Source organism: Phyllopteryx taeniolatus, chromosome 1 (genome assembly GCF_024500385.1).
Source record: "Phyllopteryx taeniolatus isolate TA_2022b chromosome 1, UOR_Ptae_1.2, whole genome shotgun sequence".
Taxonomy (NCBI): Eukaryota; Metazoa; Chordata; class Actinopteri; order Syngnathiformes; family Syngnathidae; genus Phyllopteryx; species Phyllopteryx taeniolatus.
Window position 1 is genome coordinate 29,846,389 of NC_084502.1, and position 16,123 is coordinate 29,862,511.

Sequence of the window (16,123 nt, forward strand, 5' to 3'; positions counted from 1 at the left end):
TAAATCAATACAATGAATAAATCGTTACACCACTAATATACACTACCGGTCAAAATGTTTAGAACACCCCAGTTTTTCCATCTTTTTAAATTGAAATTTATGCAGTACAATTTCTCATTTTACTCTGACAGCACAGAACAAATAAACAATTGACTATCCTTTTGGATGTCGTCAATCATTGCTAACTGTGGGCCTGTGAAACTTTTTGAGACTCTTTTGTGATTAAGGGCTGTACAAATAAACTTGACTTTAGTAGATACAGCAGCTGAACAGACGTGTGGCATTATTGCTAAAATGGTTATCAAATATTCTTTTATAAGTTCTTCCCAACTCTGTTGTGGAAGTTCCCATAACTGTGGCACTTTAGGTTGTGTCGTTTTCACTCTTTTGTCTAGTTTAAAGTTAGTCTGGAGACTGCCTTTTTGTATATTCTGAAATGTACATTATTGTTCAGTTTTGGGTAACCTTGGCTAGTTTTTTCAACCTCTGGAAGTTCACCATTTAGTTTGTATCATTTCAAGCTATTCATTGGACTTGAACTAGTTGACTTTCATTTAAGGAAAAAAAACAACTGAAAAAAAATGGCTTGTTCTAAAACTTTTTGACCAGTAGTGGAGTTAAGTAAATCGCAAAATATGTGTATTTTACAGACTGTAATTGTATGCCTTGTCGGTGGCTGAGACTGGCTCGCTTTTAAAATGAGGAATGCCGGCTTGCCGTTCAGCTGAGTTGAGTGGTTGGGTACCAACCACAAAGTGGGCAGTTACTTGAATAATTACTAAATTTATACTTGTACACAAACACACAGAAATCTGATCCGGTCGTTTTGCAAGCCTTATGCCGTTTATTGCTTTTTGCATTAAATCGACAAACCGCATAGATGTCAAACTTAAGCCATGGCACGGACTCATTTTGACCTATGTTTTGTAGAAAACAGAACGAAATCGATTTTGATGTTCTGGGCCCTTTTAACTCACTCACGATTCCTTGTATTGGTTTGTCCCACAACCTGCTTTCCTGGACATTGCTGTGCACGAAATATTCCATTCAAAGGAGAAATAGACTCACTTAAGAAAAAGATGCAGAAACTAAAAATCAACTGTACATTTTGATGACAAAGATTCACCGAATCCGATGATGACATTCGATTCTATACAAGGTAACATGGGACAAAGTGATCCATAATGTGTACTCCTTTTCTAAATTGCTGCTCGGTGTATTGGTGGAGGACTTAAAAAGACGGTCTATCTGTGATGGTTAGTCCTGTTTAAAAAAACTAAATAAATAAAGACGTATTTTAGGAATGTGGGAGATAATGTGGAGCGAGCCCATTCAGCGCACATGTTGGATCTCGAATAAATAGTCAAACCGCTTTATGGAAAGCCATGTGAGCATTTATTCAGTATCCTATGATTGCGCTGAATTAGTAATGAAAACTAGTGTGCTGCAAATAAATGCTCAAAAGGCTTTGCGCCTTTAATCGTGAATCACCGTTACTATGAGTGAGGTGTAACTGCACGAGTTAATATCTGCGCTGCTAGTAGTACTAGTGTAGCGCTAGATGTTAACTGGTCAAATTTTTTTAATGTCACTATTAGCAGGCTATTGCCAACTAGTGCATAGTTTGACCATGTACAGTCCTGTGAAAAGTATTGGCCCCCTTCTCAAATTCTTATAGTTTTGCATAATTTCTCCACTTAAATGTTTAAGCGCTTCAAAGAAATGTAGATATCTGACAAAGATAACCCAAGTCAACATAAAATGCAGTTTTTAAATGGTGATTTTATTGATTTAAGGACAAAGCTACCTGGCCCTGTGTGGAAAAAGTAACGGGGGTGGGGCGGGGGAGGTGCTTGTTAAATCATGAATTGTGTCTAATCATTTTTAGACATTTTACACTTTACCTGCACTGATGTCTCAAAAAAAAAAAAAAACATAAAATTCACATAAACACACGCCTAAAACTTGTGGAAAACCTTCCCAGAAGCATTTAAGCTGTTATGACTGCATAGGGTGGTCCGATGTTATATTAAACCATATGGATTAAGAATGGGATGGCAGTTAAATACATATGAGTCGAGGCAGATGAGCGAATACCTTTGGCAATATAGTGTACCTGCCTATCCCTACTTAAAACTATACCATTTTTTTTTAAGTCTCGTGATGTTTTTTTACACATTGCAGGTGGATCTGGAACATATCCCCCCTACTTAAAACTATACAAATGTTTTTTTTTAAAATGTCTTTTTATATTACATTTTTTTAACACATTGCAGGTGGATATGGAACATATCCCCCCTACCCCCGCTGCAATAAACAGGGGTTATCTGTATGACCATATTGCATTTTGTATTGCGGGTAAAATGACTTGGTGTTGATGGCGGGCGATACATTACAGGCCAGTCCTCTTCACCTCGTGTGCACTTATTGGTTGGCAGGTGCAGCATGGGGGCAACAAGGATGCGGTGAAAGCCAATCAGAACTACACGGCAGGCCTGGCGGCTGTGATCATCAGCTGCCTGTCGTCAGGATTCGCCGGTGTCTACTTCGAGAAGATCCTAAAGACGAACTCGGCGTCTGTGTGGTTGCGCAACGTGCAACTGGGCATCTTCGGCACAGCTCTGGGCATGTTGGCGCTGTGGTGGAACGACGGTGCTGCTGTGGCCCACCGTGGTTTCTTCTTGGGCTACACGTCTATGGTGTGGTGCGTCATTCTCAACCAGGCGTTCGGCGGCCTCCTGGTGGCTGTGGTTGTCAAGTACGCCGACAACATTCTGAAAGGCTTCGCCACCTCCTTCTCCATCATCATCTCCACCATCATGTCCATCTACCTGTTCGCTTTCCGTGTGGACCCTCTGTTTGTGGCTGGCGCCGGGCTGGTCATCAGCGCCGTCTACATGTACAGCCTCCCTAAATCGTCAGCCACCCTCAATTCTTCTTTCTCTGCGCTGAGAACTGAGGACAGCACCTCCAAGGTAGAGGCCTTTCAGACAAAGTCAGAGGTGGTCAAGTGATCCATGAATCCCGCACTCAACCCTCCTGCTCTCTCCGGCTGTGTTAGGAATCTGTAGTTCACTCATTCCCCACTCTCTAATTACTATACTGAGGGAGTGAGGCCTGCCGCCAATAGCAAAAATCTGTGAGTAATTGTCGGCCCCCTAAAAAAAGCTTTACCCAGTAATTCCCTATAGGTGCCACAATATGGTGCCAAAGCAATACTTTTATATTTGACATGGCCTCAGCACAACAAGAACAAATAGGTGACTTTTCTGTGGGTAATGGAGGATAGGTTCCCCTCACAAAATCAGAAAAAAGGTGAATCTGCAAATATGAATCAAAGCTTGAATATGCAGGGGAACACTTGGCTAGGGATTTTATATCCAGTAGCAGACCATATCGTGCACCTGTGAAATAAATCGTTTTGTAACAGTACTCAGACGCAAGGGTAGTTACGTTGCATAATTGCAACATAAATGATCCTCGTACTAAATATTGAAAAAATAAATACATTATAATGTGTTAAATTGAGCGTATTTTACGAAATTAACACAAAGCACAGCACAATACACCCATTCGCGTTGTGTTGTGCTGTGTTGCTCGACTTAAATATTTTGGCGTCACAACTCATGAATCCAACTCGTATTCCGGAAATGGAAAATCGTTTTCTTTATCGTCTCAATCCATCATGGAAGATACTGGATTGTTTAGTGAGCATTGTTGCTCACTACTTTTCAAGATGTATTGTTAGAGAAATTGAGGGAACTGTATAGGGGATAACTTATTCATGCTCACAACTAGGGTTGTAAAATTCCACAAATTTTCAAAGTTGGAAACTTTCCATAGGAATTTACGAGAACAAACCAGCAATTTATGAGAACAAACCAGGAATTTACTCAATTAACCGTTGACTCTTCAGAGGGAGTATTAAATATGTTTTCATATAATCCTAATACAACCAGGTATCGTGCAAGTGCAGTGCTAAACCCCAGTTTATGGGTTTTTCGTTGATTTATTTATTTTTTTTCTCTCCTCTCCGCCTCCTTTCTCTTTGCTGCATACCAAAATTTGAGGAACGAACAAGCTTTGGACGCGATGCCGCTCGAGTGGGGGGGGGGGGGGGGGGCAATTAAGGTACTGTAATGTCCTTGCGTGTGGGCAAGGAGATCTGCTGATAAGAAAGCAAAATGTATTTTTAATATGATACCTTTTTGTTAAACGATCCTCAATTCTCATAGAAAGTTTACAATTTGCAGTATGTCCAAACCTCTCCAGCTTAAAAAGTCTTCCCACGGAAATTTGCCTGAAAATGACCACCTCTTTTAAATCCTACTCGGTACACATTTGAACAGCACTACAAAATGGCTAACGCATTATTTAGGGCACTTTATAGTGAGTAGGGAGTGATTTTTAATGCAGCCTCTGACCTCCTTTGACCTCCCACCTAACACACTAACTGCCCAATCAAAGCACACCAGTAGGTGAAGCCTTACGATCAGTGATTGTTGTTCATCATTTATGCACCAATCACATGGTTTGACCTGACCAGCGCGAAGGACTGATTGGTTGATTATCAACTTGCTTTCATCTCTGTACGAAGAAAGAAGAACGCGCCGTCCTGTGTTGGTGGACTGAGAACAGCCCGCCTATGGACTTGCGATATGTGTATTTTCTTTTCGTGTGGACCGTGCCGTTCGTTGAGTCGCGTGAGCCGTGAGTGCATAGCTTGCTTCAGTTTAGCAGGCACCCTATTGCTGGCACCTTAAACGCAAACGTGATGCCACGCCCAGATGTGAGTGACTGGCAGCTTTTCACGTGAAATAAGTCTTTTTGTTTCGATGCATCCATAAAAATTGGTAGAATGCAAGACAAGTGGTTAGCACATCTGCCTCACAGTTCTGTGGTTCGAGGTTCGACTCTCGGCCTTGTGGTGGGGTTTTCCTCGCATGTCCCAAAAATGTCAGCTTCATTGAAGACTCTACATCAGGGCTCAGAACCCTTTTTGAAAGTGAGAGGAACTTCTTATGTACTGGTAAATGCGGAGGGTTACCAGTTTGATACACACTTCTGAAATAACACAATTGCTCAAATTACTTTTAATGAAGTTATTAAAGTTCCCATGGCATCATGTTTTTTTTAAATCTTGGATGTCCTTTTATCAGGTTTGCAAAATAATTGGAAATGCCCAGGATGCCCTTTTTCAAGTTATTCTTGTATTTTACACCTGGCAATTGAAATGACCCGCTCTCTCATTAATATATTCGATATGTAAATAATCTTTGCTATGTTTGGATCATTGTTTATTCTTAATTTAAATATGGCGATGGTGCGCTGTGAATGGCCACGGCAAGGGAGATGCCCAGGTGACCCCCCAGCTGGTTCCCTTGATTTTCATTCACTCTGTGCCCACATTTTGGTGACAATTACAAGTGATGGACAGATTATCGGCCGGGCCGATTATTGGGACCGATATTTGGCATTTTGGTGCAGATCCCCATTGGCCTTTTTCTAATCTGACAGCCGATAATTTAATACTGGGTTATTTTGGCTTGGATGCTGCCACAGTGAGTCTCTCTATCTGTGACCTATTTCTTCAGCATTGTCCTGCCCCCAGCACCACCTGATTGGTTACCCTTTCACAGCCACTGCACGGGTAAGAGCCAATCAGCAGGCAGTAAAAGTCGTGCATTTTACCAAATGGAGACAGTCCAGGGAGCAAGTATATGTTTAAAGGTAAGTTAGCAGCAGACTCTGCATAAATTTTAATAAATCCTTGTCTCTACAACACCCAACTACTTGTAGCAATACTCTGAGCCTATTAAGGTGATATTTATTATTACTCCTTTATTATTAACAGGCCAACAAGATCGGTGATCCAGTCCTCTCTCTCATCCACCCAGGTGTTTTGCATATCCCCCTCAGAATCAAAATCAGAATCCTCTTCATTTGAAAAGTATATCAAAAACGCATCGAGCTGAGTAATGATGATGTATGATGCTGTATTTCTTAACGTTTTCTGTGCATATCAGACATCAGTTCAATGTTTAAAACATTCCATCTCCCACTTTTCTGGAAATTGGCTGTGCTTCTCACCAACCTTTCTCTTCACGGCAGGTTTTAAGAAAGACTCAAAACTTTGGCTAACTTGTTGACAGATGCTGCCAAAAGCTGTCATGAGCCTGAGCTATGGTAGCTTATAAATATTTAAAAAAATACTTTAAAATAAATAAAATGCAGAGGCTGCCCTACTATTAAACTTTGATGTCGAGTAAGGGCCACAAAATATCATCCAGCGGGCCTCAGTTGGACCCCGGGCTGTGAATTTGATACCCCTGGCGTCGTGCATGCCGACAGTGTTTAAGAGGAATACAACACACAAATCTGGAGTCTGTAACATGCTATATTTGGTACAGTAACAGTTTTTTTGTTTTTTGAAAAGCCTTTCGTCTATAGCATCTAATCTTGACCGATTTTGGAAATAGGAAGCACACTAATTCCTCGCAGCTCATGAAAGCAACCTGCCTCGACTTGCAACTAGTCACTACGACAAATACACCAGCGTAGTTTTGGTATTGTAAAATTTAAAACTTTTCTGACATTTTCAAGCTTTTTTATATTTACTGACAATAACTTTATACTGTACCGTGATTGGTTGGTGACCAGTTCAGGGTGTACCCTGCTTCTCTCCCAGAGTCAGCTGGGATTTGCTCCAGCGCGGCCGTGATCCTATTGAGTACAAGCGGTGCGGAAAATGGATAGATGGATAACTTCTGGGTGTTTTAGGCCACGAAAAAAGCGATACATTTTGTCCTGAAAATTAATGAGTGCATATGGCCAATCGGCTTAGTCCGTTAATCAAGGTTCCACTGGATAGTTAAGCATTCTAAACCGCAACACATATCCTTTTATATACTGTATTTGCACGGTTTGGTGGCAGTGGCCCAACTTGTCAGATGCTCCAAACCTGGAAATGCACTTCCAGCAGTGTGTGAAAGCTTCTGTTTACAGTCATCCTCCACGAAATGGCCCGAACACAGTGCAAAACTGGTTCCCAAATGCTGAGCAATTTCTCCCAAAATACATTGAAGCCATTTATTCCTCAACTCGGCTGAGTTTAGCAGGTGATGGAAGCTTTGCACATGACATAGCCGGTTTTCACTCAGTGATGATGACGAGTGGCCGCGTGGCAATCACGAAGTGGGCATTTAAATGGGTGTTGCTTCTATATCATAACAGCAATTTCAAATTCTGTTTTGTAAGCTGCTTGGGGTTCAAAGGCTGTTACGTTGTCGACAAACTGCATAGATGTCAAATTTAAACCAGGTCTCAGACTCATTTTGACCAATGTTATGCATAAAACTGGAAACATTTTGGATTTTGATGAAAGGGGAACTTTAATAATGATTGATATTCATCCATGTGAGGACACTGATCATGTTAATGAGTTCTCACAATTATTCACTTCTACAACAATCCTAGGAAACCACAATGGCCCGTCATTGGTGAGCTATTTTTGAACAAGCTTGTGGGCTTCTCATGTTGTTCTTTGGGTGTATCTGGTGCCAGTGGGCACCAAATTCTCCATAGGGGTGAATGTTAGTGGAAATGCTTGCTTGTCAATTTGTGCCGTGACATTGGCTGGCGACCACTGCAGGGTGTACACCACCTCTCACCCAAAGTCAGCCGGGGTAGGCTCATCAGCGACCAAAACAAAATAGATGGATGGAAATCTGACACAAAAAAAATGGATGCATCGATTAAAAACAAAATCAATTATTTATTACAAATGCTGTCGTTGATGTAATCTCGGGACACCTGTGCTGTATGAGCATGGATGAGGGATTTTTTTTTTTTTTCAAAAAGTAATATATGATTTGTATTTAATGCGAGCTTGTAATTAAGTGTGGGTGAAAAGGGAGAACGTGCTGTAGGGCTGGGCAATGTGGCCTAAAAATAAAACAGTTTTTTTGGGGGGTTTTTTACGCAAAAGTCCTATTTCCAATTCATATAAATTAAGCCGTTTTTGAAAACTAGTCACTAGAGGCATTTAGAAAAGTTGCTAAATATAGCAAAAGGGTCACTAATTTGGTATCACTGATAAGGGAGACTCCGCAGCACTGTTGGTGTAAGCAAAGCATGTCAGCACAGTGTACTTGGAAATACGGAAGCTGCAAAAAAAACCTAACAAATGCTCTGAAACAATTGTTAAAACTGATGAATTGCCCAGCCCTACCAGCAGGTTGCTGAATCGAGTAACTCATGAATTCTGATCAAAAGTCATGATTTGTGGAGCGTCTTAAATGATTGACACGTGAGCAAATTCCAAATGGACAAACGCTGCCGCGTCACCTAAGAGCTCTTCAGGAAGTCATGAAGATGAAAAAATGCTGCTGTGGAAATTTGTACCAATGAATTTGTATGTGATTTACTTTTTTATACATATATAAAGCAGGTAAATGGATTGTTACGCTGTTTCCACCTTTGTTGCCCCTCAGAAGAGAAGAATGTACTCACCTGACCCGTACCATCAAGTCACAACAAAGGTGTCGTTACTAATATGTATTAACATATGTAATAAAGTAACTAGTGGCATCTTGTAAATTGATAGCCGTCCTGTAAGAAGACTCGGGAAAGTGAAGGAAGAACACGCATCTATGGAGTTCCTATGTGGAAGACACAAAAAACTTCCTGGAGATGCTAACCTCCAAGATTCTAACTAAGCTCTTCTTCCTCTTCCGCTGTCCCCATCATGCAGGTGCGACAGAAAGGAGAAAGGATCTTGAGAAGCCCACAAGAAAAGGTGGATTGACAGGCTGCGACCCTGGCGCCGTGTCGTCCAAGGGGGGCTTTCGGAGGACACATCTTAAATGTCAGCTTTTATTGAGGCCGGCGGGTCCAATGGGCTGGGGTCTTTCCTCATTCAGTTTAAAATTAGTGAAAATTTAGCTGCAACATTTTAAAGTGAAACAATACAACTAATATTTTTATACGCTACAGTGTCATGAAAAAGTATTGGCCCGCTTCTCAAATTCTTATATTTTTGCGTAGTTTCCCCACTGTGATGTTTAAGATAACCAAACAAATGTAAATATCAGCCAAATATAACCCAAGTAAACTTAAAATGCTGTTTTTAAATGGTGATTTCATTTGTTAAAGAAAAAAAAACTATTCAAAGTTACCTGGCCCTGTGTGGGAAAAAGGTAATTTTTAAAATAATGCATTAATTGTGGCTAATCAGAATTTTTGGTTAACTTTCACTGATCACACTCAAGCCTGATTAACCCCAGACCTGTTCAATCTGTCCCAACAAAATCAAGTCGGACAAAAGATTTCAAACATCTGCAACAAAATGACACGATCCAAAGAAATTCCAGAACAGCTGATAAAGTGATTGACATCTGTCAGCCTGGAAAGGGTTACAAAAGCCATTTCTACAGCTTTAGGATTCCAGCGCACCATAGGGAGAGCCATTATCCTCACATGGAGAAAACATGAAACAATGATGAACCTTCCCAGGATTGGCCGGCCTACAATAATTACTCCAAGAGAACAGCAATGACTCATCCAGGAGGCCATAAATGTTGAGCTTTTTAGAAGGTGTGCATCTCGTTACATCTGGCATAAATCTAGCAAAGCATTTCAGAAAAAGAATATCCTACCAACGGTCAAACATGGTGGTAGTGTGATGTCTTGGGCTGCTTGCTCCTTCAGGTCCTGGACCACTTGCTGTGACCACAAATTCTGCTCGAAAATAAAATCCTGAAGGAGAAGATTCAGCCATCACTTTCTGACCTCAAGCTGAAGCGCATGTGGGTTCTGCAGCAGGGTAAATATCCAAAGTACATCAGCAAGTTAAATTCTGAATGATTTAAAAAAACAAAATGGTTTTGGAGGGCCAACATATCTCCACAGACCACACAAATGTGAACGACTCATTGGCAGTTCTAGATAAGAAAAGTTGGAGGAGCTCCTGCCTGCAGAAAAATGCCTTGTTTGTTGTCTATTGTGCAAGACAAGGAAATGAAGCCAGGCTTTTTTTCTGTGTTTGTACATACACAAATATATACAATGTACAATCTTTTTATTTTTTCATCAAAAAACATTTACATATACCAAATACTTCATTCACACTGCTGTATTTAAAACCTCACTAGGAGCTGTCCTTGAAGTCATGTAATTTTTATTTATTCATTGAACCTTATCCAGGTAAGGTATTTGCAATGCTGACCTGGCTGCAGACAGCAGAGTAAAACAAAGCAAAATAGGAGCAAATCGGAATCATCTTTATTTTGCCAAGTATGTCAAAAACAAGGAATTTGTCTCCGGTAGTTGGAGCCACTCTAGTACAACAACAGACAGTCAATTGACAGAATACTTTTGAGACATAAAGACATTGAGAAAAACAGTCACTGAGCAATAAAAGGTTGCTAGTAATCTGGTAATGCTGGTACAATTTATTTATTTATTTATTGAAATTGTGCAAAAACATGCAGAGTTCTCTAGCAATGAGAGCAATTTGAATGACTAATAGAGCAATAGTCCGGTTCAATGACCATTGTGCAAAGGGCGCCGAGACTTCAAGAAATGTATGCACTTTAAAGTAACTAGTAGTGCAATAATCTGGGAAAATGTCGATTGTGCAAATGTTGAAGATACTCCTCAGTCAGTGTGCAAGTGGTGCAGATGCTACTCTGGCATGAGTGGCCAGTATTGGTCAACAACAGATATGCAAATAGTGCAGTGTGGTGAGACTACTTCAGTAAGTGCACGAGTAATGTATAAATGGCCCGACATAAATGTGACAACAAACTCAAGACATAAAATTGGCAGCATGTTGCAATGGAATTGTAAATTAACTTTAAGAAGTTAATGGCAAGAGGGAAGAAGCTGTTGGAATGTCTGCTAGTTTTAGTTTGCGTTGTTCGGTAGCGCCTACTTGAGGGAAGGAGCTGGAAGAGCTGGTGACCGGGATGTGGAGGGTCCGAGAGGATTTTGCATGCTCTTGTCTTAGTTCTGGCAGCATGCAAGTCCTCAGGGGTGGGTAGGGGGTACCGACAATCTTTTCAGCAGTTTTGATTGTCCGTTGCAATCGGTGTTTGTCCTTTTTCTGTAGCAGCACCAAACCAGACTGTGATGGAAGAACACAGGACTGATTTGATGACCGCTGTGTAGAACTGCCTCAACAGCTCCTGTGGCAGGCCGTGCTTCCTCAGAAGCCGCAGGAAGTACATCCTCTGCTGGGCCTTTTTGAGGATGGAGTTGATGTTGAACTCCCACTTCAGGTCCTGAGAGACTATAATTCCCAGGAACTTGAAGGTCTCGATGGTTGACACAAGGCAGTTGGACAGTGTGAGGGGCAGCTGTGGCGAAGGATGCCTCCTGAAGTCCACGATCATCTCTACAGTCTTGAGCGTGTTCAGCTCCAGGTTGTGTCGGCCGCACCACAGCTTCAGCCGCTCCGCTTCCTGTCGATACACAGAGTCGTCTTTAATGAAACCAATGACTGTGGTGTCATCTGCAAACTTCAGGAGTTTGACAGCTGGGTGTGTTGAGGTGCAGTCGCTCGTGTAGCAAGAGAGGACACAACCTTGGAGCGCCCCGGTGCTGGTAGTGCATGTAGATGAGGTGGTGTCCCCCAGCCTCACCTGCTGTGTCCTGCCCGTCAGGAAGCTGTAAATCAACTGGAAGATGGCAGGCGAGACCCTGCGCTGGAGAAGCTTGGAGGAGAGGAGTTTGGGGATGATGGTGTTGAACGCAGAGCTGAATTCCACGAGCAGGATCCCTGCGCCATTGAGGTGTTCTATGATGAAGTGCAGTCCCATTTTGACTGCATCATCCGCGGACCTGTTTGCTCGGTAGGCAAACTGCAGGGGGTCCAGCAGGGGACCTGTGACGCTCTTGAGGTGGGCCAGCACGAGGCATTCAAAGGACTTCATGACCACAGATGTCAAGGCGACAGGCCTGCAGTTATTCAGACACAAGGTTTCTTGGGGACTGGGATGATGGTGGAGCGTTTGAAACAGGATGGTACTTCCCACAGTTCCAGAGGTCTATTGAAGATCTGTGTGAAGACTGGAGCGAGCTGGTCCGTGCAGACTTTGAGGCAGGATGGGGACACAAGGTCCGGGCCTGCCGCTTTAATATTTTGTTGTTTGAAGATCCGTCTCACATCCTGTTCATGGATGGTCAACGCAGAAGTCAGAGGTGTGATTGTGTGTGGGTGTGGGGTGTGAAAGTGTCCTTTTCCAATCTGCAGTAGAAGGTGTTCAAGTCGTCAGCTTGTCTACTATTGTTCTCAGCTTGGGGTGATCGTTGCTTGTAATTGGTAAGCGATTGTAATGCATGCCAGATTGATTTAGAGTCGTTAGCACTAAACTGTTTTTCTAACTTTAATGCCAAGTTTCTCTTTGCAATGTCAATTTCTTTAGTCAGCTGGTTTCTAGTGCGATTATACAGGCCCCTGTCCCCACTTCGATATGCGTCCTCCTTAGCCTGGCGAAGTTGCTTAAGTTTGGTAGTGAACCACAGCTTGTTATTGAATGTGCAAAATGACGTGATTGGTACACACACCTCTTCACAGAAACTGATATAGGATGTGTCCAGCTCATTTTCTAGCTAATCATATCTACAGTGCCGTGAAAAGGTATTGGCCCCCTTCTCAAATTCTTATATTTTTGCATAGTTTTCCCACTGTAATATTTAAGATCATCAAACAAGTGTAAATATCAGACAAATATAACCCAAGTGAACTTAAATGCTGTTTTTAAATGATGATTTAATTTATTAAGGAAAAAAAAAAAAGAAGTTACCTAGCTCGGTGTGAAAACGTAATGACCCCCTAAACCTAATTACTGGTTGGGCCATCCTCAGCAGCAGCAACTGAAATAAATATTTTCTATAACTGGCGATGTCTTTCATATCTCTTTGGAGAACTTTTGGCCCACTCTTCCTTGCAGAATTATTTAAATTCAGAAAAAGGTTACGGTTTTTGAGCATGAACGGCCATTTTAAGGTCATGTCACTGCATTTCAATCAGATTCAAGTCTGGACTTTGACTTTTACCCCTCCAAAACCATTTATTTTTTTTTTTTTTTTTTTAATCATTCAGAATTTAACTTGCTGGTGTGCTTTGGATATTTACCCTGCTGCAGAACCCAAGTGCGCTTCAGCTTGAGGTCACAAACTGATGGCTGAACATTCTCCTTCAGGATTTTCTGTTAAAGAGCTAAATTCAGCAAAATTTATGGTCCCATCAATCACAGCAAGTTGTCCAGGTCCTGAAGGTGAAAGCAGCCCAAGACCATCAAACTACCACCACCATTTTTGACTGGTAGGATGTTCTTTTTCTGAAATGCTGTGCTACTTTTACCTACTATATTTAATAAATATATTAAAATTTATTGAGATTTACTTGTACATATTGAAACTTGTTGTCCCAAACAAGGCCCCTAGGTTGGCATTGCGAATGAGAACCAGTTCTCAATTGCCTCACCTGGATAAATAAAGGTGATGTTTTAAAGGTATCAAAAGTGTTTAAAAAATAGATTAAGTTTTAAAATAAGACATTAACTTGAATGTTTAAAATACCAGCGTTTTTTTTAGATCAAGCAGGTATCAGTAGTGAGCAACATCAGTCTCAGGCAAGAGAGTTAAAGGCAGACCAAAGAGAAGGTTGGTGGATATTGTGAGGAAGACATGGGGGCAGTTGGTTAGAGAGAAGGATGCAGCAGATAGGCGTACATGCAAAAGGATAACACGCTGTGTTGACCACGAAAGGGACAAGCCGAAAGGAAAAGAAGATTCAGAAAACACAAAATTAGTATACAAACACAATTGCCACGGAGTGACATATAATCAGTGGCAAAAAGGCACATTATTATATTACAAAAATACATTATAAAGAGCACCTACAACACCAATTCCAATGAAGTTGGGACAGAATAAAATTATTTGCAAATCATGTTCAACCTATATTTAATTGAATACACTACAAAGACAAGATATTTAATGTTCAAACTGATCAACTTTATTGTTTTTTAGCAAATTATCATTAACTTAGAATTTTATGGCTGCAACACGTTCCAAAAAAGACTGAGAAAGTTGAGGAATGCTCATCAAAGACCTGTTTGGAACATCCCACAGGTGAACAGGCTAATTGGGAACAGGTGGCTGCCATGATTGGGTATAAAAGGAGCTTCTCAGTCATTCAGAATCAGAATCATCTTTATTCTATTATTCCCCGTGCTTGCATGTGTTTTCTCCGGGCACTTCGGTTTCCTCCCACATCCCAAAAACAAAAGACTCTAAATTGCCCGTAGGTGTGCCTGTGAATGCGAATGGTTTGTATGTCCCCTGCGATTGGCTGGCAACCAGTTCAGGGTGTAGCCCGCCTCCTGCCCGATGATAGCTGGGATAGGCTCCAGCACGCCCACGACCCTAGTGAGGAGAAGCAGCTCAGAAAATGGATGGATGGATAGTTGAAGCCGCTCTCGTACGACAACAGACAGTCAATTGACAGAGAACACTTTTGAGACAGACATTGACAAAAAAAAAAAAAAAAACAGTCACTGAGCAATAAAGGGTTGCTAGTTGTCTGGTAATTCCGGTACATTTTTTTTTTTTTTTTTTTTTTTTTTTTTTGGACAATTGTGCAAAAGATGCAGAGTCCTCTCGCACTTAGAGCAGTTCGAAGGACTAATATTGCAATAGTCTGGTGCAATGACCATTGTGCAAAGGGCGCCGAGACTTCAAGGAGTGTATGCAGTATAAAGTGACGAGTAGTGCGATAATCTGGGACAATGTAGATTGTGCAAATGTTGCAGATACTCCTCAATCAGTGTGCAAATGGAGCAGATGCTACTCTGGCATGAGGGCCAGTATTGGTCAACAACAGATATGCAAAGATGCAGCAAAGATGGGGCGATGTTCACAAAGAGGTGTGTGTGAGAAAATAGTCGAACAGCTTAAGGACAATGTTCCTCAACGTATAATTGCAAGGAATTTAGGCATTTCATCATCTACGGTCCATAATATTATCATAAGGTTCGGAGAATCTGGAGAAATCACTGATTGTAAGCGGCAAGGCCGAAAACCAACATTGAATGCCCGTTACCAGATAACGAGCAACCCTTTACTGCTCAGTGACTGTTTTTTTTTTTTGTCAATGTCTTTATGTCTCCAAAGTGTTCTGTAAATTGACTGTTGTCGTACTCGAGCGGCTCCAACTACCGGAGACAAATTCCTTGTGTGTTTTGGACATACTTTGCAAATAAAGATGATTCAGATTTTGAAATCACAAAAGGTTCAGAGAATCTGGAGAAATCACTGATTGTAAGCGGCAAGGCCGAAAACCAACATTGAATGCCCGTGACCTTCAATCCCTCAAGCGGCACTGCATCAAAAACCGACATCAATGTGTAAAGGATATCACCACATGGGCTCAGGAACACTTCAGAAAACCAATGTCAGTAAATACAGTTCGCGCTACATCCGTAAGTGCAACTTGAAACTCTATTATGCAAAGCAAAAGCCATTTATCAACAACACCCAGAAATGCCGCCGGCTTTTCTGGGCCCGAGCTCGTCTAAGTCGGACTGATGCAAAGTGGAAAAGTGTTCTGTGGTCCGACGAGTCCACATTTCAAATTGTTATTGGAAATTGTGGACATCATGTCCTCCGGGCCAAAGAGGAAAACAACCATCCGGACTATTATGGATGCAAAGTTCAAAAGCCAGCATCTGTGATCGTATGGGGCTGTGTTAGTGCCAATGGCATAGGTAACTTACACATCTGTGATGGCACCATTAATGGAAAGGTACATACAGGTTTTGGAGGTCAAAAACAAACAAAAGGTCTCGACGGTTGACACAAGGCAGCTGGACAGCGTGAGGGGCAGCTGTGGCGAAGGATGCCTCCTGAAGTCCACTCTGAAGTCACCTCTACAGTCTTGAGCGTGTTCAGCTCCAGCCGCTCCACTTCCTGTCGATACGCAGACTTGTCACCGTCTTTAATGAGACTGATGACTGTGGTGTCATCTGCAAACTTCAGGAGTTTGACAGCCGGGTGCGTTCAAGTGCAGTCTTTCGTGTAGAGAATAAGATGAAAGAAATATCCAGTGCATAATATA

General features: G+C 41.7%; 1 protein-coding gene across 6 annotated transcripts in view; it reads left to right on the forward strand.

Moving 5' to 3' along the window:
- The window catches only part of slc35a2 (solute carrier family 35 member 2), a 33,019-nt gene extending 18,458 nt beyond the window's left edge, over window positions 1-14,561 (forward strand). For 3 of the 6 annotated variants that reach the window (XM_061787848.1, XM_061787822.1, XM_061787804.1), the window contains 2 exons: window positions 2,439-2,975; window positions 8,493-8,598. In XM_061787848.1, the coding sequence (XP_061643832.1) occupies window positions 2,439-2,975; window positions 8,493-8,597 (642 nt within the window). In that variant the 3' untranslated portion in view covers window position 8,598. Of the gene's footprint in view, window positions 1-2,438; window positions 2,976-8,446; window positions 8,599-8,752 lie in introns of those variants that run through there. The other 3 variants (XM_061787813.1, XM_061787829.1, XM_061787836.1) reach the window with 3 other exon arrangements.
- Window positions 14,562-16,123: the final 1,562 nt, after the last annotated feature.